The sequence below is a fragment of the Vigna unguiculata genome, chromosome 5, assembly GCF_004118075.2.
Source record: "Vigna unguiculata cultivar IT97K-499-35 chromosome 5, ASM411807v1, whole genome shotgun sequence".
Classification (NCBI taxonomy): Eukaryota; Viridiplantae; Streptophyta; class Magnoliopsida; order Fabales; family Fabaceae; genus Vigna; species Vigna unguiculata.
The window spans coordinates 398,009-423,854 of NC_040283.1; the positions used below are offsets into that span (position 1 = coordinate 398,009).

The window sequence follows — 25,846 nt, forward strand, 5'->3', positions numbered from 1 at the left end:
TATACCCGCAACAATAAAAAATTTATAAATCACAAAACCACCAAGCCACATTCATCTCATCAATAAAACACATACAGAACCACTGAAACATTGTAAATCCCAAGCGCAACTCGCACTCGAAATTATGAAATTCATTAATACAATCCTACTATGGCAAGCCACATTGGATCTATATTAATTTAGGGTAATACATATCCCATCAACTACCACATCACTACTGTCATGGCCTATTCAGCTGGTTGCTTGGTTGTCTCCTTGATCTCTTCTCCAGCATCGTCCTAAATATTAAAGGCAATTCAAGTGAAAAACTCGAAAGAATACAATCTCAAACCGATGACAAAAGATGCAACTCAAAACTACTCGCTATATATCTAAACAAGCAATCAACGGCAACAGAAAGCTAGTCAGCGCAATATATTTTAACTATTTGTCATTATTTGAGTATGAGGATAACCATTTAACTAGTCCATTGAGAAAAGCTTAAAGACTATAACAATATGACATGACAACAACAGTAAAACAAAAATATGCTTTAACGGAGAGGGTACTTAGTATTTGGATTTCAACAACTAGAATGATGTAAAACCCAACAAGTTTAAATTAGTTTTCAACTTTCACGTCCTGGGTTCTTACAAAAGAAAGGTTTATGTTGTTGGTGTTCAGCTTATTAAAGAACCGTATAACATGGCTTGTTCCTTTACAATTTATCTTTGTCCAACCATCGAGAGGAGAAAACAAAATTAAAGGATTGCACAACGTGCCCAGAAAAAATTCTGCTCTAAAGTCTACACTTAAATGCAAAACAAGAAATATTTAGTTCTATACAGTACAAGAGAGAAAGAGATACCGTGATGTCTGATGTCCACAAAGTCAGATTGTCACGGAGAAGTTGCATGATCAATGTACTATCTTTGTATGACTCTTCACCCAATGTGTCAAGCTCGGAAATTGCCTCATCAAATGCCTGCCATAAGCATTTTTCCCAGATCACCAAAGAGAAAGCAGAATAGAGGAATGCAATGAATGAAGGAAAGAAATACATCAGTGTACCCATACACATCATAACATGAAATGGGACATAGTACATTTACATTGTCAAACAAGGAACCATAATAGAACTAAATTCTACAATCTTCGAAAAAAAATACATGAGTGCATTTGATATATATTTTATGAGCATCTGCTGTGACTTTGTGATACGCATTTTTTAACTTGCTCTGCTCAAAAGACTGACTTTTCAATGCAACACGGTGAGTGGACACAACAGATTCCAATGAAGCAAGATACACAGGAACTTGAGCACCGGATGATCAAAAAATCAGACCAATCAACAAAGACTGAGGTCCACACACGACAACTCAAACAATTTTTAATCCATGAACAATTGAGACATACCAGCAACAGCAAGGAATTGAAAAAACAATTAAAAGGTTTTAGATATACCTGCTTGGCAAGATTACAAGCACGATCTGGTGAGTTAAGGATTTCATAATAGAACACAGAAAAGTTGAGAGCAAGTCCAAGCCTAATAGGGTGGGTGGGGGCCAGGTCAGCAAGAGCAATATCCTGCATCAAATGAACACAAATTTTCAGTTCAGCTACGAAGTAGTAACAACTACCATTCCATAAGATAAAAAACAATATATATACCTGAGCGGATTTGTAAGCAAGCAAAGTACTCTCTGCAGCATCTTTCCTCTCTGCCCCAGTCTTAAACTCAGCAAGGTACCTGTGGTAATCACCCTTCATCTTAAGGTAAAAGACTTTACTTTCGGGAGATTGAGCAGAAGGGATGAGGTTGGACTCGAGGAGGTTCAAAATCCCATCACAGATCTTGCTGAGTTCGGTCTCAATCTTTCCCCTGTACTCCTTTATAATAGCGACGTGGTCCTCATTGCCTCTGCTCTCCTCCTTCTGCTCAATGGAGGATATAATCCTCCATGAAGCCCTCCTCGCCCCAATCACGTTCTTGTATGCCACAGAGAGAAGATTCCTCTCCTCCACAGTCAATTCCTCAACCTCCACAGTCTTCGCTACCTTCTCCATAAACTCAACCATCTCCTCGTACCGCTCAGCCTGCTCGGCCAACTTCGCCATGTAAACATTCTCCTCCCGAGAAGAATCTGCCATTTCTCAGATATGCGAACCTCACCACGTAATCCTGCAAAGCAAATTTCACTACATAGGATCATATCTTAGTTATTCACAAATTATTCTAGATCTAAAATTAATAAGTTATAACAATTTTGAGTAGTTTTCCCACTGAATAAAAAAGATTAGACTCAATTTTATAATTATTAATTTATTTTAGAATAAAAATACGAACGATCAGTTTCACTATAACTCGACAAACAGAAAGATCCATCTATCGAATTAAACTTTTTTTTCTCCGTACGAAGAGAAAATTGGACTTACATTCAAATAAACGAAATGATATACAAAAATAAATCTAGGAGGCATAATCGGAATCTGAAGAAAATTAAACTAAAGAAAATTAGGAATGAGTGGTGAGAGTGAAAACCTAGAAATAGAGGATGCAGATCTGAATGAATGAAACCTAGGAGAAACAAAATACAGAAAAAAAAAAGGCGGAATGGAAACCCTAAAAAGAGATGAAAGTGCGGTGATGAGGTAAGAGAGAGTGGAGAGAACGAACCTGAAGGAGAGAGAGATGAAGAATGAATAAAGGGAGAAAAGTTCCAGAGATGAAGGCGTTGATATAGGAGGGTAGAGGTCCAATGAGAATCGAACACGTGGCAGGTGGCGGAGATTCCGTGGGGGGTGGGAAGAGTTGACCGGTGTTGAAGAATGTGAATGTCTAGAGTTGCAGACAGTGGAGGAGTAGGGTTGTTGTCTGTGTGGTTTTTTGTAAAGAACTTTATAACTTTTTATTTCGAAAAAAAAAATGTAAGTTTTACTTTAAAAATGTGATTTTACATCTTAATTTTTTGTAATTTAATTATATAGTTTTTACAGAGATTTTAATACCAATATTATTAATTTAAGTTTTTGATTAAAATTCTGGCATATGAAAATTTATTATTTGGATTGAAGTGGGCCCATCCTTGCCTCGCAATTCACGGTAACACACATCACACTTTTGTTTTTTGTTTTTTATGTCAACTTTTATTCTGTCTTTCGTGCGTTTTCAGTGGACCCCGACAAACCACGACTTACTGCTCATAAAACGGATGCATATTTCCACAAAGTTACCAATTTTTGTTATTATTAGAAGTAATTATTATTATTATATTAATTTTTAATTGAATATTTCTAGTTTAAATTTTCATTTAATTAGGTGGTAATGGTTTTTCATTTTATTTCACATCTTCAATATTTATTTTCAGGTGTTTTGAGAAATATAATTTTTTTATTATAACATAATATTTCATTGTATAAAGTAATCAATAATTTTATTGTTCTGTTTGAAAATGAGTTTTGTGACTATGGCAATAAAATCATCGTTTAAAATAATAAAAAAATGATAATCTTGTTACGTAACATATTTTTAATTAACATAATAAAAATCATTAATTATTTTATGTTTATTATAATATTTTTTTATTAGTTAAAAATAAGTAAGTAAATAATATCCGTTACTTAATTAATAAGAAAATAAATTAATAAAAATAACTTAATTAAAAGTATAACAATTTAAAATACTTAAGACAGAAAAATTTAACAACTCGGTTAAAAATATAATACAATATCCAGCTTAAAACTTCATTCAATTTTATTATTATTATCGGTTAAAAATAGAACTCAATATCCAGCTTAAAACTTCATTCAATTTTAATATTATTGCTATTTTGGAATTTGGTTTGCTCGTAAATATGACAATTTAATCAAATGTTTGTTAGGGGTTGTTGTAGAGTAGAATAACGACAGTGATCATCCAGTTGTTTCTGTGAGGCAATTTGGACATGAAAGAGAATCTGTTCCTCGCTGAATTGATTTTCCAGTTGTTTTCTTCAGTAAGTATTATAAGTGAATCAATAAGAAGAGAAAGAATTTTGCAGCAGTAGACACTCTTTACATCTCTATATTTACTTTTTATTTTTCTTTCCATCCTTTTACTTTGATCATCGAATAGGTGGTCGGTGGATTAACCTATATTACTGTAGTGTTTAGATAGGTTAAGAAATATTACTGTAGTGTTTAGACGGGTTAAGAAATAGAATGTTGAAATGCTAGAAATATATTAAATAAATAACTCAAAATAAGAATTTGTGCTTTAGAATTTCTTTTAAATTAATTCTTGTTGCTTTTTAAAATTCATGTTTGTCATTTATGACTAATAGTATGTATCAAGAACTTTGACCTTAAGTCATGTTCACACCATTAGTTAAGTCGTTTATCTCAATTTTTAGTTTTGAATGATGTAGACCGATCTCTCTCAATTGTTGATTTGATTGTTCTATCTTAACTTTCAGTCTTGAACAATCCACTTTCACCTTTGGTTGATGGTGATTCATCTTTATCTTCGACTTTAATTAATTTGTTTATACCTTTGATTAGGTCAATTTATTTCTACTTTCGATTTTGACTTTGAACATCGAATTATATATATTAACTTTCGTTCCTTTGTCTCTGTTGACCCGGCTCAACCTTCAGTATGAATGGATCCTTTCCACCTTTGACTTAGGCCAGATCGTCTCAATCTTCCATCTTATAGTCTCATATGGACCTTCGACTTGATTAACTCAATTTGACATTCGTCCCCGCCTAGCTTAGCTCAAACTTTGGCATGAATAAGCTCGACTTGACTTTCAATTCTTACCCACTTGACGAGAACTCCAGTTTGAACAAACTCGACTTAACTCGACTTAACCTTCAAGTTGAGGTGATTTAACTTGTGACTCAAACCGAAAGTATTGAATTTAGGAGATAATTAAAGTTTTGTAGTGAAGTCAAACCCACTTTAACTCTAATCCACTAAGAGGGAGCTTTAGGATCAGAGTTTGTTTTTGATAGGGTCATTTAGTTGTCCAATAAGAAAAGACTTATTCAAAAGAGAAGGGATAACAATCATTCAACATGCTTAGATAGCAAAAGAGAAAGAGGACTAAGAGTGTGTTTGATTGAATTAAGAGAAAAATATACTTGAATTAACTAGACAAAATTGGATAAGAAAAATACGTGGTTAGTAATATAGAAATATTATTGTTTGTTATGCTATACAAAATGATTGTTTGCTATTGTGCTCAATGTTAGAGCTTTGATTTTTTTTTAAAACTCAAAAGCATATGAATTTAAGAAAATAAATATACGGAGTAATATGAAACCCAGTTGGTTGATGTCACCACACATCCTAAAAAAAAACATTGTCTAAGAACTTGAAAAGGAGTGTACCATTGCGGATGCTCATAGAACTTTACCACATTTTCACCCATCAATTAAAATATTGCTAATTTGTTCTAGGATTATTTAAGGCTTTTAATAAATACAGGGAAATGCTCTCCGATTATTTTAGTTTCTATTATGTTAATTGTCCAATTGTCATGTCTAGAAGCGATTTAACTGAGTGGTTGAGCCTTCAATGGTCTAAACCTCCTTAGATTTACTTTTGACAGGAGATATAGATGAAGCTGACTGGTGAAGAGATGAAAGTAAAAGTACTTTAAAAACACTACAAAAGAATGGTAACATATGAAATAAATACGTGTGCACAGTATATTTATACTTGTAGGACTTAGGTGCGGAAGGGTTAGTTAAAGTGAAGACTTTTGGATATGTGTCTAAGATAAATCCTCTATACAACTTAAATTCGCTTCATTGCTAAATATTTTAAAGCCACTAGCATAACTAGGTGTAAGATTCTTGGGCGTTGGGGCATGAAGCAATAGCGTGCAGTGGAGTTGTTGGTCTCAGAAGTTCATTCGGCCTTAATCACACTTAGGTCATGATACACTTAATTTGGCACAACAAGCATTAAACAGGAATATAAATACCTTACCCTTATTTCTTGTCTCATTTACTATTTTTCAATAAAAGTAATAGTAACACTTCATCTTTGCATTTGATAGTTTCTTATTGCTTTAGGGCTACTGTTCCACAGGAAAAGGGAGACACAATTACAAAAACATCACATGTAATTAGAATACGTGGAATGGGTTTATCCAAAATGACTCTTCCTAACAGGTGCAATCAGAAAGCCCTCAGCATTTGGTTATGCTCATTGCCAAGTCCTATGCTATTCCATGAGCCCCTTGACAGTTAAGCAGAAGTTTTCTAATTTCAACTGATATGAAACTCGGATAGAGAGCATGCATGACTTGAGTTTCATACCACTATACCTCTCATCTATTTCTTGTACACTTACAATATTCTTTGTTGTTCTAATTTAAGCAAATCAGATGCAATTTTATCTTTTGCTCTTAAGAAAAAGTGAGAGCATATCTACTCTGGATTCTCTTATTTTACACATATTTTCATTTTGCAAGGGCCAAATACCCAATGCAGCTACTTTATCTTCTAGATAATTTAGGCATATTACAAAGTTTACATTTTCTCCAAAAGGCAGAAGGTGATAGAGTAAGGCCAAGCCGCAGTTCAAGTAAATCCAAAAAACTCAACCAAATACGTTTAAAACATAGCAGTGCCTAGTACGATTTTAAAAAAATCATTCATGGGCAACACGAATGACTTGCTTACCAACATTCTTGCCATGAAAAAGTCCAACGAAAGCAGCTGGAGCACTTTCCAAGCCTTCATTCATGTCTTCAATGTACACAATCTTTCCCTGCTTGTAGTAATCTGAGACATCTTCCAAAAAGCGCGGGTATAGATGCAAGTAATCACTTTGCAAAAAACCCTGCATTCTGATGCGCCTTGAAATGAGGTTGAATAAATTGTATATTCCTTTGGGCTTGGAAAGGCTTTGCTGAGATACCATCCCACAAACTGCAATTCTACCATGAATCCTCATGTTAAGGAGAGCAGCATCAAGCATGTCCCCACCCACATTGTCAAAGTAGATGTCAATGCCTTGTGGAAAATACCTGTCATGTAAGCAGGATAAATGATGTCTGGAATTTTGAATGTCAAAGCTATGAAGGATAACTAACCAGTGAGAAGTAGAAACAGTTGGAACCTTATTTCTCAAGAAAACTTCTAAAAGAACATTTCATTTCCATAGACAATAGCTAACAAACAATTCAATTTTATGTTTCAGAGATTGTTACAAACCTTTGTAGAGCCGCATTTAAGTCTAGTTCTTCTTTGTAGTTAAAAGCTTCATCGAATCCAAGCTTATTCTTTAGAAGGTCAACCTAATACAACAAATTCATTTAGAAAATGAACAAAATACTAGGTTCAAGTGTCTGTGTGTGCATCCATGTGTCTAAATGTCAATAGTTCATGTATTGTATTCATGAAGGAACAACTAATTCAAGCATTCAGTTTTACTTTTGGCAATCATTAGTGAAACTGCTGACCTTTTCCTTTGATCCAGCACTTCCAACGACGTAGCAACCGTGCAACTTAGCAAGTTGACCTACAAGCTGACCCACCGCACCAGATGCTGCAGATACAAAAACATATTCTCCTTTGGTTGGGCTGCAAACCTCAAAAAATCCCGCATACGCAGTAAAACCTGGCATTCCTACAAAATTAAAAGAAAAAATGAATGGTCAATTATTTATAAAACCAGAGCACCAGTAGAAAAATGGAAGTGAATTCACTTCCATACATAAGTCAAAAATCGAAAAGCACAGAGCCTGAATGTTTAAAGGGTTTGCATGTGCATAACAACTGTGCCATAAAAAACATAATTACATAAAATATAAGCAAAGGAACTCTCTAAAATTAGAGGATTCCCTCCAACCTAGGATCCGAAAATAACGGCTAAGCTCAAAATGGTGAAATCCTACTTTATTAATTAGCGACTATAATGTTCAACAACAGAGTGATCTATAGGAAGAAAGAAACTATCAACACTTTCAGCAACCGAAAATCCAAATATAGTGGCACTGGGTTATGAATGAGGGTGATGTTGGGCCAAAAATCTGGAAAAAGGAAGTTACACATAGCAGCGTAGTCTATTCTGTTATAATGCATAGAGGAGCCATACACACATAAAGGAAGGAAGCAGGTTATTTAGACAAAGTGGAGTGAGGATAAGGAAGGATCAATCTGGTTAGTTTTGGGCAAGGATGATTTCACAAGTTCGTGAGTAGAGGTTTACCTATTTCTAAGTCTAATTCTTTCACCGTTTCTGCAATTTTTCTAATCACTAATACTAACGTTTTACTTTGTTCTATCATCCTTAAAACTACTGAACACATCAACATTTTTCAAAGAATAGAACATTAAATTTGAAGACAAACAAAACCAGCATTGGTTTAGTTTTTATTAAAAGAATCCAACAATAGTGATGAATATTTTCCTCAGCATAGCTGTGAAACAGGTTTCAGAACATTGTTCCTAAACAGATACATAAAGAAAACAATAGAAATGGTAAGAAATTATATAACAAGAAAACGGAGAAAGAGATTGAGGGAATTAAAACTCGTACGCTAAGTCATAGTAATGATTAAGAGGAGCGACATACCAAGAAGACCGACATGGAAGGAGAGAGGAATGCGATCATCAGGCAGAATTTTTCTGAGCTGCTCTGTTCTCTGGATGAGACTATACTCTTCCCAGCCAGTGAACCCGGTAATAAAATCACCAGGCTTGTAATTTGGATTATCAGAGTGTATAACTTTAGACACACCAAATCCTTCAAGTGCCTTCATCAAAATACACAGGAATCAGTTACTTACAGTATCACATGGCACCATAGTATAACAAAATTAAAGTAGTTAGAAGTTTGTAACCTGGCCAGGGACAAAAGGAGGGATATAAGATCCGTGGAAATCTCGCATGCGACCTCGCATGTATGGATCGCAAGAGAGATAAAGGTTCTTCACGATAATTGCTGCGGAGCCTTGTGGCGGAGGGTTGAGCTCAATGTTTGAAAGTGTGAGTTCCATATCGGTTTCTTTAGGAACATCATCTATGTAGCCTTTGAATGTAACCTTCTTGTTCTGCACTACTTCTTCTGCCATGGCGGAACTAGATCCAATCCAATTCAAATGCGCTATGCAAGAGGAGAAGAGAGCTACTTGAAGTGGAAGTTGGGTCAAAGTTCAGCAATGGAAGATGTTCACTTGAATCATGACGTGTGCACCTAATGAACTCATCCTCCGAGTAGCTAGATTTGCGACGCGTGTTCCGCTGCCGCTGTCTTCTTTATTCTACCTAACACCCTCCACGCCTGTCACTTGTTGACCTTTCTAACCGCCACTCTTGGGTCCGATGGAATCAGTGTAAGAGCAGCAAAACTATACTTTGTTTTTGGATTGAAACACTAGTACAATGTAAATATCTATTTTTTTTTTCTAATACATCATTATTGATTATTAAAAAATAGAAATTTTAATTTTCAATAATTTTGGGTTGATAATGAATATTTTTCTTATAAATATGTATTTCCAGAATTTTTTTTTTTTAGTTTTCTTGGTAGCTATTTTTTTTATTGGACAAGATTGATATTTTTTGATAAATAGTAATGAAGTATGTTGTCGATAAACATTTTTCATTTGTATTTAAAAGTCATCTTATAGTCCTAATTCAGATTATTCATCTCCTATTATTTATTCACAAATTGATGGGATTCGCATTTTTGGTAAAATTTTATTTTATACATAAAACTTGAATACAAATCTTTACATTAAAAAAAAAAACTAATCTTTAATTCAGAAAAGGACATACTTAAGTAGCAATTGGAACAATGCATCCCCGTCTCTACAATTTGAATTAAGTTCATGTTGTTGTAAAAATAATACATTGGTAATTAATTAAAAATTATTTTAAATCTACTTAAACGTGACCATTAAAATTCAAAAATTTTATTATGCATAATTTATAATTACATAATAATGTAAAATAAATTACAGTGTCATCGGAATTTAATTAAATTATATACATATTAAAAAATGTAGTAAACATAAACTTAAATTATCAATATATTTAAATTAAATTATACGCGTGCTAAAGAAACTAGTAAACATAAATTTGAGGTATCTCTTAACCAGAAGTCAATGAATAATTATTTCGTCAACCAATTATAAATTAATTTAAATAACTTGTTTTAAAAGTCAACAAAATTATTACATATATTAATCTATCGTTAAATAACATAAAAGCACTTATAGCCTGTAAACATAAATTATAAAGTGAAAAGGAATGCATATTAAATAAAACATTAGATTTAGAGTTTTCAGATAATAGGTACACACAATACATACATACGTTTTTGTTGGGAGCACTTTAAATTCGTAATATATTCTAAAGTTGAATGACAGTAAAATACGGGTAATTTCAGAAGTCGATGCGAAATATCCCACTTATTCCTACTAATTACTATAACGCTAAGGATTTACTTACAGCATCTCAGGCAGCCGAGTACGTCCAACTTAAAAATGAAAATCTTTCAACTATTTTAATTCAATGTTATCCAGGTTTCATACAAAATTATAAAGGTGATGCAGTCCCGAGACTTATGTTGCTGGTTAAAACAAGCAACTTTCCGAGGTAAAAGCACTCTCTCAACTAATTTTCTACAAAATAGATTATGCTTACAAATTTCAAAAGGATCCCAAAATTCAGCCACAATACACTTACATGATTAGATCATTGAAAGAAATAATAAACTGGGGAAAAACAAAACCCAGAAACTTTTTCATTATAACAGATTAAAATAAGTGAGTCATAACAATCCCAACCAATACTGCAGGCACCTCGAAATAGAGAGAATATTCAGTTTACGGCACACCCTATCCAAAAGAGAAAGCTTCAAGAACATCTAAGTTGGCTTCCGCATGTTACGCCCAGCACGAATCACTTCATCCACCACCAGTAACTGAGATACTATAACTGGCCTGTAGAGCATCAAGAGACGAAGACATAACTACGTAATAGTAATCATGCTTACTTAAATTAAACTTATTGTTTTGGCGTAATGGAAAATTTCAAATGGCTATACATCCTGATTGAGTTCAAGATTTCATTGTTTAGTGTAACAGTTCTACCAACTAAAATTGACAACAAAACTAGATGTAGGAAAACATGTTTGATATCGTGAAACGTCCTTTCCAATAGTGGTGGAGGGAGACCTTCAGACCAGACAAACCTGACCTATTATATTCCACATCCACAACCCTCACCCAGTGGAGACACAAGAAATATAGTGTAGTTCTTCCATGCATTCCTAAGATAGGTTATCAATTCCTGATTCTAAAAATTCATTTGAATCAGCATTTACTACTGAAGATCTCATGCTCTCATCATGCTCATAACAAACCATCACCAGAGGTCATCGAGTTCTCAACTGATTGAGGACTCACCACTCAAATTTCTCTCTTTTCATTTTGTCTTCAAATAAAATTTGTTTCCTCCCTCACTCTCCACCATACCATTAGTAACGAAATTTTCTAGTATTTAAGTGTTCCTAGTTTAAAAATAAATAAATAAAAATTGATGATGTCAACAGATCCAGATTCAACCATACCCTGAGTTTATGATTTGGCGTTTCACAGAGTAGTTGTCAAAAATACCCTCCATTGCAGGGTCTATAGGTTCACCTGTATTCAGGCTCAACCCCACAATATTTCCTTTGTCATGCTCTCCCTGAAACACCATTCAGCAAGTACATTAATAATAATAATGCTTTCTAGTTGATATGAGCATATATATATATATATATATATATATATATATATATATATATATATATATATATATATATATATATATATATATATATAAAATCACATTAGAGGAAAGAAGATAAATGGAATAAGTTTAAGGAAAGCATACCGTGAGGGCAATAATCACATCTTGAGTGTCAAGCCCAGAGTTTTCAGCAAGTGTCTTAGGCACCACAAGAAGCGCATCAGCAAAAGCCTCAACACCAAGTTGTGCACGCTGTTTCGAGATTATCAACATCAGCGTTGAAAATTGAAATGGTAAATACAGTTAAACAACAAGAAAAACATGGGTGACAAGAGACAATCGCAATTACCCCTTCAACTGTTTTCTTAACTTCGTTGATCAGATATTGTCTAGCAGCAACTTCAAATGCACCAGCACCCTAATCATGGGAAAGAAATTTCTTCAAGTCAGTTAAAATAACAATGCCAAACTTCTCTGAAATCAGAAGTGTTTTTGTACAAAAGCTTTAAACGATGTGTGCATTCTAGGGAACAACTGAAAATTCATTTGACTGAGAAAATTATCACAGGAAAATGGAGTTAATCGATATGAAGAGCAGGAACATGTATATTACAAAAGAAAACTGTACAATTCCAGTATCAAAATAATTAATTGACATAAAAATGTCTTACCAAGACAACAGATTCATCTTCAAGGGTATTCTTAACGGCCCTCAAACCATCACGTACAGCATCTTTAATCTGAGCTATTGTATGGTCATTTGGACCTGTTTCATCATGACAGAATTGCAAATCTTAAATCAACTACTGGCAATAAAATGAGTTTGTTCCAAAATCAGAGAAAAGGTAATAAATGGTACAGAAGGATCTGTTCAAGAAACTCAGAACAGGTGCAAGGAAAATTTACCTTTAATCAAGATTGTGCAGGAAAAAGGATTCTTAACATTTTCAATGAATGTATATTTCTCTTCTCCGAGGACATGTTCATATACCAAACCTGCCCAACCCAGACAATCAGGAGTCAAATCATCTACCGAGTTTACTGCCTCTCCTCCACAGGCCAAAACCAATCTTTCCATGTTTCTTCTCTTTGCTCTCCGTAGGGCAATTATCTAAACACAAGGTTAAAAAACAAGCAGATATAAAACAGGATAGAGATTATGCAACTTATGACAGATTATGAGACGAGTTCACCCTCATACTATTTTAGCCACATGCAATTAGTGTCATGGGATATTTATTATAATTAAAACATTCAAAAAAATTAGCCTCAGAATTTTCACTTTTAGATCCTTCTGTGCACCATGGTCATTTCTTCATTTAATCAGTTCATATTTTTAGTATAAAATGTTTCTTGCAAAACCATCAGACAGCCTTTTCAATACAAACTATCTTCAAACTTCATGGGTAAACAATCTAACAAACATAACAGACCACATTATATAGCATGGTCATTATTTATTGGTAAAACAGTGAATTTCAAAATATGTTTATAACTTCCTATGTATTTTAAATTTCGAATGTTTCAGACATTTCAAACTGGGTTTTTCTTCCTGCAACCAATAAAAGAAAATGATGCCCATGCAGCTCATATAGTACAGACACTCAGTACTGGTCATTTTCAGCATATTTCTCATCACCTAAACAATTGGAGTGAAATAAAATTTCCAGGAGTATTTATATCATACATTATGTGGCCATCTTCCCAAAATATTTAAGTTTTAAAAAACCAGAATACAATGGTATGCTACTTACCCCTTCCCTTGCAAGGAGGTCCAGTGATGGAGGATCAATTCCCTTTTGGTTGATGACAACAAAATTACTATCATTATCAGAACAAACCTGCATACACACACATGAAGTTATTCAGTCAAGAGCAGTCAAATAAAAATGAGCTATTGCTGAGACATGATCCAGACAAAGACGGTTCCAGCTGTAATCTAGAAATCATTGTTATCTCTATTTAACAGAAATGTGAAATAGCATTATTATGTTATTAGCAATATAACAGACCAGATTAACACGTAAAAATCAATAAATACAAGGAACAAAACTTCATTACCTTATTCTTCAGTTCAATGATTTTCTTAACTCTCTCATCAACCTGCCGTCTTTCAGCAGCAACCATAGCCTCCCTCTGTTCCGCATTTGAGTAGAAAAAACCTGCATTTACCTCACTGGGAGGAGAAAACATTGACTTCATTAGTATTACAGACATCAAAGATAGTTGACATATGCCAGGCATCTGATAAAGAAAAACCACACAATGTGTATACATCAATGACTTAAGTAATATAACGGTTGACAAAATAGTGCTTACATGGTTGAAACTATTAAGTTTACCATTGCATAAAAAAAGATTTCCCTTGTTTTGTTTTAAGGTTAAAACCAGTCGTTTTAGAAAAACAAAACAGTTAATTCACATTAAAAGACAATTGAAGTGACAGTACCTAATTTTCTTATAGTAAATGAAAACTTTATTTCTTTCAGGTTAACTAAGCCATCCTAATAAAACAGAGTAAACATAAAACCAACACCGATGGTAACATTTCATGACATGTGAACTTACTCATTTTACTATACAACATAACCAATATTGTGTCTGAAGTAAAAGACATACTCAATCACCAAAATAGAGACTGATAACATCTATTGGTAAAAACTAAAAACAATACATCTAAAATTTATAATTTTCTGATAACTGTATATAAATGATTAAGGGTAATTAAACGATTCATACACTAATTTCAACAATATTTGTACCCTTCATATTGTATCACACTTAAAAGGGATAAGATAGTGTGGTAAATAATGAATAGCAGTGGCATGTTTGGATAACAGGTAAAAGTAATCAAATGACAGCCACTTAAAACACACACAAAACACAAATTGGAAGATGTTGACAAATATCAGGGTGATTACCTCTTCTCATATTCTAAAGATACATTACACGTCAAGATATAGCAATTTTCTGCCCGTCGTTTCATGTCAGGGTGCCTAGAACCATGATCAAGGACAAGACCCTCGACCTAGAAAATACAGAAGGATGAAAATGAGTGCATGCAAGAACCGCATAACTCAAAACAGAAGGCGCATTACAATAATATAATTATAAGTGAAGTAAGACAATGTGGGTAACTAATAGATGAATATAGGTTGTGATTTGCTGTATTGCTACTACAGAGCTTAGGTATTATAGCTTCCTTTATTGGTGATTTATTTAAGTTAGAAAAAATTATAAATAACAAAAATTCTCTACTGTGTTTTTCATGATTTATTTATTTGAGTTCAAAATTTTATGAGTTCAGAAGCTCTCTAATCAGAAGATAGTCCACAACAATTATGCTTTAGCTCTCTACAAAAGCCCTCTTCGTAATTGCTATTTCACTCAAGAGCTATATATTAAACAAAGCTTAAAGATTGCCAACCATGCTACCAAATTCCTAAGAACTTTTTCATATTCGGTAATAACTGGACTCAGACAACCAAACTGTAATAATTAAAACTATAATAACAAAACCAGTTACTAAGTGCTTTCAGCAGAAGATGGATTGCTTTTTATCATAACAAGCAAACAGTCCCTCTCAACATGAAACTATTCTAGATCTAAATCCTGCATTTAGAGAAAATCAAACCTGACTGGTTTTCAACAAAGGTAGATAAGGATAATGATTTCAATCAAAACAAAGTCTAAGTCCTTGACATCATCACATCCGAGCTTTTACTGGACTAATGTTAAGTTGAGAATTGTAGAATGCAGTCAAAAATCATGATGGAAAGGCAATAACAGGAACATCCAGCTTGTATACAATACATGCAACATGAAATTTAGAAAAAATATAAAAATAAAAATAATATACAACTAAGTACTGGAAAAGAGTGCCTACAAACAGTCATTCAGACAACATACCAAGCGTGTGTCAACATCAAACTTGTGTCGCATATGCATAATCTCCACCATAAAAAGATCAATATCTTCCTCAGGCTTCCGGATGCATAAAACCTATCATAGGAAAAAACACAAGTCACTGAACACACAGCTGTAAAAGGTTCCAGTCCAATAAACAGCAAAATCTACCGCAAAAAACATGCAAATAAAATTTTCTTGTTTACAAGGACTCAAAGTATAAATGTCGAAAATTCAATGTGAACTCACCGCATTAACAATTATGTCAGTCAATTGATCGGCGAGTGATTCATACAACTGCAAATGATGAGGAAATATATGGTGAGAATCTCATGCGTGATAAAAAAATTATGCTCGCAAGTTATTTTTCATTTTGTCTGCAGTACCAATGTATGATCAAATTTGAGATAAAAAGATATTAAAAATGAGACAAGTTTTACCTTTGTCCTCACGGTTGTTCTAGCTACCATCTTGAGAATCTCTTTATCCGGCTCACCACCCATCACAACAGGAGTCTTAAACTTTTCAAGGAATTGCAGAGTTGCTCTCTTTGCAATATCAAAACCATCAACCAACACACGTGGATGCATACCTATAACATCCATATATCATCTCAGCATTAGCAAAGGTTGAAATGACAGATAAGGCATCAAAACGAGAAAGCTTCATCCCTCCACATTTTAAGGATATCTATTTGCCCCTAATCCTACAATAGAATAGAATAGGATAGCATTCAATGCCTTTGGTTTGCATACAATTCACGGATGTTTCAACTGTCAAGGGGATCACCCTGAATCGCAAAGAAACTGCACTTCCTAGTTACACGAGTGTTCTCACATCTTTTGCGCATGCAGCCTTGTTTCTTCTAAAATCTGTTTTAAAGAATACAATAGCATCACCCTAGTTGCATTTTTTTCTCGTAGCTCTGAGGCAAAAAAGTCGTCCTCTCTTAATTTCTCTCTTACTAACATAAGAAAGCACCACCAGTAAAAAACAGTACAAAGTTAACGGCAGTCCTTAGTAATAAAACTACCAGGAAAACTGTATATATAGATAAATAGTCTTCTTCTTTTAAAATCTACTTTAAAGGATATCATACCGTCATCCTAGTCGCAGTTTTCCTGTTCTTTCTATAGCAAAAAAAAAAATCGTCATCTCTAAATTCCACCTTAACTAACTATAAGAAATCACCACTTAATCACAAAGAGCAGTAAGGAACTTCATAGTAATAAAACTGTCATGGATGTTTCAATTGTCAAGAAAAACACATGCTAGAATGTACGCCAAAGAACGAACAACGAGGGCAAGAAATGCAAAAAATAACTTAAAAACAAATAGAAACTCGAACACAGAGACAAACTCACTAACCTTCATCAATGTAACGTTCCGATTGTTTCATAAGTTCGCCAATGAAGATGACAGTGGAAGTGGTGCCATCTCCACTAGCGTCATCCTGCGCCACAGCGGTCCTTGCAATCATAATCGCCGTCGGGTTCTGGATTTGCTGAGATCACAACAATCAAAATCAGAACACGTTCCGCCATAACGATTTTCAAGCGACGTAGTAGTAGATCTCAATAAATAATGAAAAAAAAGTAAAAAATAAAAATAAAGAAAACTAACCATCTCTTTCAAGAGAGTGTTGCCATCTTTGGTAAGCTTAATATCACCAGCGCCACCAACGAGCCTGAATCAAAGAGTGCGTTAGAAGAAAGAAAACATAAATGGAAATGAAAACAAGAAGAAAACGAAAACGGAAAAAGAAAATAGAAGAGAGAGAGAGAGAGAGACATTTTGATTGTTCCTTTGGGACCGAGGTTGGTTTTGAGGACATCTTGCAAACCCTTGGCGGCATTGATGGTCATGTGAAGTGCCGCCGATTTGTTCAGCACTTCGGCGTTAGGGTTCAGCACTCGCAGAGACATTTTCGAGAGAAGAAAAAGCAGCGACGAAATGAAACGAGTGCTTACAACTTCAACGGAAGTAGTGAAGAGGAGTGGGGTTTTCTAGGGGTTTCAGTCTTTGCTACTCGTAATGAAACGGCAGCTGAATCCTCGATTTATGTTTTTAAGCAAAGCAAAAATACGCCTTGTCGTTCATGTGGTCTTTTTTTTTTCTTTTACTCTGGGCTTTAGATGGTAACCCAAATTTAAATAATTTCTTTCTGCACTCCTATATTTTCTTTACTCACCTTCTCAACACATTACAAGGACAAAAATGACATTTTAAAACATTTATGCTTTTCAGAAAATGCGAACCATAATATATTAAAAGGCTTCCAAATGACGCACTGTAGAAACATTTTAAAAACATAAGGTTAAATATGTTTCTTTCAATTAAATTTCACTAAATTTTGGAATTAGTCCATTTTCAAAATTTTATATTAATTTAGTCATTTATATTTAAAAATATGTGAATTTTATTATTCGTATCAAATTTTTAAATTTATTTGACATTTTATGATAATATTTGAGTTAATACTAAAGTGAAAATGTGTTAAACTATGTAAATAATTTAAATATTATCATGAAATGCGCTTAAAACGTCAGATAAACTTAACAAAATTGAGTTAAAATAACTAAATTCATGCATTTTTTAAGATAAATGACTAAAGTGGTCAAAAATTTAAAAAATTGACTAATTCTAAATTTCACTCAAACTTAAAGAACTAAAAACATATTTAACTCAAAACATAATTTTTAGAATTAAGATTTTCAAAATATATTATCTCGAATTAATTTTAACTATTTTGGATTATCATTCTAAAATATTTCATAATGAATTTTTTTTCATTACAGACTAATATTTTGGGAACAGTGTTTGTTCTGGAAAGATAACTTTGAAACATTTTAAAATGTTATTTTCATTAAAACTTAAAAAAAAAAAGTGATGATTTTGTTGAAAAGTGTGTCGAGGAGGATTTCGAGCACGGGTCATGAAAGAAAATTCTGTATTCAACTTGTGTGATCCATAATACATTTTTAGGTTTTTTAATTATATAATTTGATTGCATTTTTGAATTATGTAATTTATAATGCTTTTTCATGTTTCAATATAATGTAATCTATAATGGATTTTTAAATTTGGTAATTTGGAATGTATTTATTTCATAATGTATAGTTTATTTTGTATCATACAAGATGTGTTTATGGATTACAACTTATAAAGATATTTCGATTGTACAATTCAAAACATATTTTCAAATTATATAATCTATATTATATTTTTAGGCTATGCAATTCAAAATATTGTTTAAATTTTATATGATTTAGAATAAAATTTTGAATTATATAATTAAAATATCTTCAATCAATAAATATTTTATACCTTTTTTCACACTGATTGAGGTACAAGAATAAGACATGAAGGTGCTAAAAGAAATATTCCAAGTTTTTTTCCTATCACATGTTTAAAATGTTCAATTTTTTTCCTAATACTTAGTTTCATATTTGAAATCTCAATTAAAATAATATCACTGTATTGCATAAATCTCGAAATCTTTCTGTAGCTAAAATAAATTAGAGCTGTCAAAACGAATAACTCAACCTGACCGGTTCGACCCACATGGATTGATGATTTAGTGAACCAACCCAACCCTGCTCACTTTTAGCGAGTCAAAAAAATTTGAATTCAACCCGGCCCACCACGGGTTGACGGGTTAAATGGGTTGGCTCACGGGTTTACTTAATTAAATTTTTTTTTTCGGTCAAAACTAATTTGTAATTTTAATTAAAATCTAAATAAACTTTAATACAATCCAAATACGAACCAAAATAAAAAAAATACAAATTATTTATGTGTTGGATAAAAAAATGACTTAACATGACCCAAATGTAAAGCTCAACTTAATAAAAATAAATAAAAATACTTGTGTGACCCTTTATCTGCGAGTTGGTGAGCCAACCCGGCTTACCACGGGTTCAATCCGGATGAGCCGGGTCAAAAATCAATCTGTATTGAAATTTATAAAAAAATTTCAACCCAACCCGATCCGAACTCGTAGTGAGCCAAGTTGACTCGCGAGTTCCAACCTATTTTCGCAGCTTTAAAATAAATAGTGTGCAAGGTAGAGAGCACTTGGTGAGAGTGACACTATCTTTTCACTGTCTCATTGGTTTATCTCTGAGGATGAAGAGGTCGAAAAAGGAGAAAGAATAAAGGTGAAAAGGCTTTGGCATGTCGATGGGTTTTGAAATTTGGCAGACCCATGTGGATGCATATAGATGAGAAGAATCTTGACTCTTAACACCATGAAATTCATGTACGTGGGTTCCACTGCAGAATCCAGTATAAAGTAAATAATATTGTAAATGTTCATGCCAATTTCTTCACACCCCACTTCAATGGATCATGAACCTCCACGACGTTATACAATTGCATCAGATTGTGATTCTTGGAACAAAATCTTCCAAATGGGACCAACTCAATATTTTAAACCTTTATTGACCAAATTATAAAGTTCTTAGCACCCCCTAATCCTCTCTAAAACCCCGTTTAATTATTAATTATACTAACATAGTTACAACACGAACCACTTTCTTTTCTGGTCAAAAATCTCATTACACATTTTTCTAATTTCTTAATCCACATTGTATTTTTTGCAGGCAATGTACAGCATTCCAAAACTAATGGCTACTAAACTATTAAAGAGAAACATTAATTACTTGTAGTTAATAGTTACTTTCGGTCACAGTCAAAGAGCTGGTAGAATCCCACCGATTTGGGATAAAAAAAAACGAGATAAATACCATATTTATCTTCGATACCAGAAAATCTTATTCGACTTATAAAGTTGAGTCAAAGTGATAAAATTTTACTTTATGTTATTTTGCAAAAATTATATAGTTGGGATTCAAATTGATCAACTCAATCTGCCGGTGGGTGCATGCATGAATGAATGGTGGACATTGAAAGATATGCATCACATCGTGAAATATATACAAAAGTAAAAGAGAAGTACTCGTGCATCATCCTGAATAGTAGTTATCAGCACTAGTATTAGTTGAAAGTTGAAACTAAGGTCAACTTAAATGGAATCTACGTATATTTGTAACTACTATTATCCTGGTTCAACTATCGGTAAAAATGTTTAATCAGTCGGATGCTACTTATTTTTATTTAGATCTGTCAGTTTAATATTTATTCTTAAAAATATGTCAATTGAGTCTCAATTTTTGAAAATGAAAAAATGTCTTAGTTAGATTTTTTTCAACAAAAAATTATTAATACCGTTATTGGTATTGATATTTAAAATGACTTACAAAATTAAGTATTGATATTTATATTAAAATTTAGTGGTAAAAGTCATGAATTAAGTTAACGACTTTAGTAATTTTTGTCTGAAAGAGACTTGATTAACATACTTTTTAAAAAGTTTGGACTATATTGACACATTTTTAAAAATAGATACTAAACTGACATATCTGAACGAAAATGGGTATCATCCAACTAATTAAACATAATAAAAACTATACAAAATAAAAGTTTAAGTTAAAAATACAAATGAATGCATTTTTTTCTCTTGCATTTTTTTATGGTTAAGTCTCTCTAAAATATAGAAACAGTGAGAGAAAACAAGGCAGTTTGATAATTTTCTTAGGTTGGGCCACAACTGAAGATAATTAATTAATTATTATATATAAATGAAAAATGTACGTATCCAGGAATCCGTGTGCGTGTGTATATTGGAAGAAGAGACGTGTATCTGTAGAGAGATGTGATGGAAATAAAGTTGTTGTGTTTTCTTTTAATATTGAAGAAATAAAAATAGAAAAAGAATTAGTATAATTAGATCAATAAGAATAGAAGAAGGCATATCTGTTGAGAGATATAGAATATTTAAAGAATAAAGTTAACTTTCCATTTGCTTGTACTTGGAATTAGAAGAATATTCTTTATTTATTTATTTTTAGACTTTCTGTCTGGTCCATTCAGGTCTATTCCCCTATAGCTTCGGTAGCTTCTAACACAAAATCATCAGTTTTCTGGATTTACAAAGAAAAGGAAAACAGCCATCGAACATACATTGCACTCAAATACTCAAAATTCTTACAAATTAAACCAGGAACTTTACGTAAATGGTAAATTGTACAGTTAGTTTATGTTCTATATACGTGTTATATTCTTTAATAGTCGATAAATTAAGAAACAAAAATAATGTTGCGAAAGGATAAAGCGTCTACGACAGATGTCCTAGTTCACTTCACTTTATGGATTGGGTATCCATATCTCCATCCTCAAGTGCAGAAAAAAAAAGTCACAGAATTTAACTGTCATAATAGCGATGCAAGTTGCAACATGCTTGTTACAAAAGTATCGCATGAAGTGCTGCATTTACCTCCATCATCAGATAGGAATAATGTTTATCCCAAACACCCCCTCGTTCAATCAGATTCTCTCTGTTCATTTTCACACTGCATGAAAAAATAAATCTTATTAGATATACAATCCAAAGACACAGAGACAAAAAACAAAAAATATTAATCTTCACGCGGGAATCTTCATAAACAGCACATGGCTATCAGAAAATGAAGCTTCTTTCCAACTTGAAGCCTTCCAATTCGTCAATTTCCCTTCTCTTCTTATTCTCTAATCTTCTATAAAAGGACCAAACCGCATAGCATCCATCGCTGTGGTGGCATCACAATTAAGAAGAATTCAGATAATTTTCACTCTTCAACAATATCATGGCTACCATTTCACTCAGGCACAACCCTGAAGTGAACAACACTAACCAGCAACGTGAAATCATCGCCGAAGAGATTCAAGGACTCATCAGAGTCCACAGAGATGGACGTGTAGAGAGGCCACAAATTGTGCCCAGTGTCTCCTGCACAGAACGTGCCAAAGATGTTGTTATCATCAACAGAGAGACCAACTTGAGGGCACGTGTTTATGTGCCTTCAACGAGTTCTCACACAACAAAGCCTCTTCCTTTGGTTATGTACTTCCACGGTGGTGGATTCTGTGTCGGTTCTGCTGCTTGGAGCTGTTACCATGAGTTCTTGACCAACCTCGCTTCCAAAGCAAACTGTGTCGTTCTCTCTGTGGATTATCGCCTAGCCCCAGAGAACCGTCTTCCTATTGCATACGATGACGGTTTCAACGCTCTCGCGTGGGTGAAAAGAGAAGCACTGAACATCTCCGCCGCGCAAAAATGGTGGCTGAGTCACTGCGACATGTCTTCCGTTTTCCTCGCCGGTGACAGTGCAGGTGCCAACATAGCTTATAATGTGGCCACCCGCATGGGATCATCATCATCATCATCAAACACCACGACACCGTTGTCTCTCAAGGGTGTCATACTGATCCAACCTTTCTTCGGAGGAGAAGAAAGAACTAGCTCCGAGAAGCACTTCCTTCAGCCACCCCACTCAGCGCTCACTTTATCCGTTTCCGACACTTATTGGCGCTTGGCGCTTCCTCTTGGAGCCACTCGTGACCACCCATATTGCAACCCTCTTGCGTATGGCACGGTGAAATTGAGAGATTTGAGGATTTCTTCCATTATGGTGTGCGTTTCAGAAATGGATATACTGAGAGATAGGAACTTGGAGTTCGCAAAAGCTTTGGGTAAAGCAGGGAAAAGGGTTGAAACAATTGTTTTCAAAGGCGTAGGCCATGCCTTCCAAGTTCTGCATAATTACCAGCTTTCACATTCCCGAACCCAAGAAATGATAGCTCATATCAGAAACTTTGTTAACCAGTGACTCATGTGTTTGATGGTGGCGTTTTCTGTTAATATCTGTAGTTTGAGTATCTATAGTTTCAAATTTCAATCCGTTATGTACAGAAGATTTACATAGAGTTTGAGAAATATTTGTAACACTGGAATATGAAATTGATATGCTGCAGTCTGTTTCTGGTGATCACGACACTGGTTTTTGTAACAGAAAATTATCTTTATCTCATACTACTGCAAAATATTAAGCTCCACAAATCCATATAATATACGTATTCTGATAGATACTATAGTATTCCATACACGTCACGTATACCCAAAACATATTTTAAGATCATATTAAAGAAATGAGTTGAGAAATTGAAATAGTTTAGAAGGTGAGATAGATATGGTGGTGGTGTTATTCCTTTTTGTACCATATTCTGTTACTATTGTACCTAGAGTTAAGTTGCGAAAGGTACTTGCAGTAGCAGGGTTTGAAAGTAATGGGAGAAAAATGCAGTATGAGAAATCAAAGTGAAAGAGGTGGTCCTTGTTGTGGGTTATCTTTATTCTATCTTTTGACATTGTGTTTGACCAACCATATTCTAGTGTCCCGTCTTCTGAATGGGGACTCTTCAGAAAGGAACAAGGGTCAGAGAACATCTTCAAGATGGAATGATACTTTACAAGGAAGACGTAATTCTTCCACAAGGACCACTATGCGAGCATTATGGGCATCCCGTTGCCAAATTCAATCTTAAAAAAAAAATCCTATTTCAATCTAAAAATACACCTCATGCTATATCGACTCCATATGGATCAAAGTCAAGACAAATTAGTATGGATCGAAGGTCGGTCGAGTTCGATTCGAGCTAAAAATTGAGTTGAGTCGCTCTGAGTTAAAGATTGAGTTGAGATCGCATGGGTTGAAAGATGAACCAAGTCATTCAAGTAGAATAATCAAGTCGTCAGTATAGCTACCAAAAACAAGATCGAATCGAGTCAAAGGTCAAGCCAACTTGGCTTGGAGTCAAAAAAATCGAAAGTCAAATTAAGCCTACTTCATCGAATGTCGAGTTGGTCACTCGAAGGTTAAGTCTTAGGTTAAAGACTGACTTGAGTCAACTGAGGTAAAAATCGATTTAAGTTAACCTGGACCAAAAGGTCAAATCAAATTAAACGAGTCAAAAAATCAACTCAACTATACTTAAATCAAAAATTGAGTAGAATTCGTTACATTTTTAGGCGAGTTCTCCCTAAATAATTAAGTCAAGTTATCTCACAAGAACCACTATGCGAGCATTATGGGCATGTACTCGTTGCAGAATTCAATCTTAAGAAAAAAATCCTCTTCCAAAATTTGTAATTAATTGTACTTGTTAAAGATTCCATCACAAACAACATGCAATGATACCGTTGAAAAATAGTTCATTTTTGAAGCATGTGGATATGCTTAGTCTAGCTTTGAGTATCCCTAAATAAGAGAGTATTGTTAGTCTTTGCCTTTCAAGTAAAATATAATGATGAATTTTTAAAATGTTTCCAGGTATAGAAAATACCATTATACTTTGCTCGTTTATTGTTATTTTAAGTTGGATTAAATAGTCATTTGGTCCTAATTTTGGTCAACTTTTTGGTCCTACTTTTTTCTAGTAAATTTCAAATTTTGTATTTTAATTATTTGATACACCTTTTTAAAATTTAAAATTTATTTATTTTTATTTTCTCATCTAAACAACTAATTTTATTTCAAAAATTTAAATGCACTAAATAAATAAATAAATTACTCTCTTACGATACCTCGTTCAAACACACTATTATCAAAATGTTTCTCCTACAAATTTGTAGAAGCATCCCTTATTATATAATGAAGTGACTTAAAAAAAACAAACTATTTTGAATATTTAAAATTTAAGCCTCTTAAAACTTTATTTATGACTTAAAACAAGGGAGTAAATGTTGTTGAGTCACTTTAGGCCAACATAGGTATCATGTCAGTGCAATTAACTTTTCACAACTTAGGAAACTTTTTGAGTACACATTCTCATATCTCCTCATTAGTGTCGTTACTAATATCATTATTCATTTTAATTGTCTATTGTATTATTATATTTTGGGTTAAATATTTTTTTTGTTCCTTAACTTTTTAGCAAATTTTGAAATTAGTCCATTTTGAAATTTTAGACCAATTTAGTCATTTTTTTTTCAAAATATATAAATTTAGTCATTTTAATCAAATTTTGTTAAGTTTATTTGACATTTTAAGCGCATTTCATAATAGTATTTGATTTAACATTAAAACAAAAATGTGTCAAATAGTATAAACAACGAAAATGCAATTTTGAAACTGAAATGCGTACGAAACATCAAATAAACCTAATAGAATTTGATTAAAATGACTAAATCTACGTATTTTGAGAAATAAAAGGCTAAATTAGTCTAAAAAATCGAAATGGACTAATTCCAAAATTCACTTAAAGTTAAGGAACAAAAACATATTTAGCCTTTATATTTTTTATTGCCATTATTATTATGTGTAAAATAATATTAATTTTTGTA

General features: G+C 33.3%; 4 protein-coding genes across 6 annotated transcripts; 1 reads left to right on the forward strand and 3 right to left on the reverse strand.

Annotated features, from left to right (window-relative positions):
* LOC114184970 (14-3-3-like protein A) lies at positions 1-2,865 on the reverse strand. 3 transcript variants are annotated; one of them, XM_028072412.1, is made up of 5 exons: positions 2,657-2,865; positions 1,651-2,161; positions 1,444-1,566; positions 848-964; positions 1-278 (listed from the first exon to the last, which is right to left on the reverse strand). In XM_028072412.1, exons 2-5 carry the CDS (start codon positions 2,128-2,130, stop codon positions 228-230), a joined length of 771 nt encoding a protein of 256 aa, XP_027928213.1. In that variant the 5' UTR covers positions 2,131-2,161; positions 2,657-2,865; the 3' UTR covers positions 1-227. The 3 variants fall into 3 exon arrangements, with proteins under 3 accessions (XP_027928213.1, XP_027928215.1, XP_027928214.1); XM_028072414.1 differs by having other exon boundaries at positions 1,651-2,178; positions 2,657-2,841; XM_028072413.1 differs by lacking the exon at positions 2,657-2,865 and adding an exon at positions 2,522-2,647.
* Positions 2,866-6,342: 3,477 nt separating this feature from the next.
* Positions 6,343-9,315, reverse strand: LOC114185685 (2-alkenal reductase (NADP(+)-dependent)). Its single transcript, XM_028073556.1, has 5 exons — positions 8,820-9,315; positions 8,552-8,732; positions 7,437-7,603; positions 7,189-7,271; positions 6,343-7,001 (listed from the first exon to the last, which is right to left on the reverse strand). The coding sequence occupies exons 1-5, from the start codon at positions 9,048-9,050 to the stop codon at positions 6,623-6,625; spliced, it is 1,041 nt and encodes a 346-aa protein (XP_027929357.1). The 5' UTR covers positions 9,051-9,315; the 3' UTR covers positions 6,343-6,622.
* A 1,145-nt stretch (positions 9,316-10,460) lies between these two features.
* LOC114185470 (T-complex protein 1 subunit zeta 1) lies at positions 10,461-17,678 on the reverse strand. The gene is made up of 15 exons (XM_028073204.1): positions 17,416-17,678; positions 17,248-17,311; positions 16,993-17,128; positions 16,065-16,216; positions 15,874-15,921; positions 15,628-15,720; positions 14,640-14,746; positions 13,780-13,894; positions 13,473-13,559; positions 12,625-12,829; positions 12,390-12,484; positions 12,068-12,136; positions 11,863-11,970; positions 11,555-11,673; positions 10,461-10,925 (listed from the first exon to the last, which is right to left on the reverse strand). Exons 1-15 carry the CDS (start codon positions 17,547-17,549, stop codon positions 10,850-10,852), a joined length of 1,608 nt encoding a protein of 535 aa, XP_027929005.1. The 5' UTR covers positions 17,550-17,678; the 3' UTR covers positions 10,461-10,849.
* A 4,015-nt stretch (positions 17,679-21,693) lies between these two features.
* LOC114184734 (probable carboxylesterase 17) lies at positions 21,694-23,464 on the forward strand. Its single transcript, XM_028072045.1, has one exon. The coding sequence runs from the start codon at positions 22,311-22,313 to the stop codon at positions 23,331-23,333; it is 1,023 nt and encodes a 340-aa protein (XP_027927846.1). The 5' UTR covers positions 21,694-22,310; the 3' UTR covers positions 23,334-23,464.
* Positions 23,465-25,846: the final 2,382 nt, after the last annotated feature.

Bases quoted from the DNA above. Each gene is read 5' to 3' on its own strand.
- LOC114184970 (XM_028072412.1), bottom strand. From the start codon at position 2,130: ATGGCAGATTCTTCTCGGGAGGAGAATGTTTACATGGCGAAGTTGGCC. The intron at 1,567-1,650 runs GTATATATATTG...CATTTGATGCAG, and splicing joins TTGCTTACAAATCCGCTCAG to GATATTGCTCTTGCTGACCT. The intron at 279-847 runs GTATCTCTTTCT...TTTAATATTTAG, and splicing joins TGTGGACATCAGACATCACG to GACGATGCTGGAGAAGAGAT.
- LOC114185685 (XM_028073556.1), bottom strand. From the start codon at position 9,050: ATGGCAGAAGAAGTAGTGCAGAACAAGAAGGTTACATTCAAAGGCTAC. The intron at 7,604-8,551 runs GTATGTCGCTCC...TTAATTTTGTAG, and splicing joins CTTCCATGTCGGTCTTCTTG to GAATGCCAGGTTTTACTGCG. The intron at 7,272-7,436 runs GTCAGCAGTTTC...TTGTTGTATTAG, and splicing joins GTGCTGGATCAAAGGAAAAG to GTTGACCTTCTAAAGAATAA.
- LOC114184734 (XM_028072045.1), top strand. From the start codon at position 22,311: ATGGCTACCATTTCACTCAGGCACAACCCTGAAGTGAACAACACTAAC.
- LOC114185470 (XM_028073204.1), bottom strand. From the start codon at position 17,549: ATGTCTCTGCGAGTGCTGAACCCTAACGCCGAAGTGCTGAACAAATCG. The intron at 13,560-13,779 runs GTAATGAAGTTT...GTGTGTATGCAG, and splicing joins TCATTGAACTGAAGAATAAG to GTTTGTTCTGATAATGATAG. The intron at 12,830-13,472 runs GTAAGTAGCATA...CCTTGTGTTTAG, and splicing joins ACCTCCTTGCAAGGGAAGGG to ATAATTGCCCTACGGAGAGC.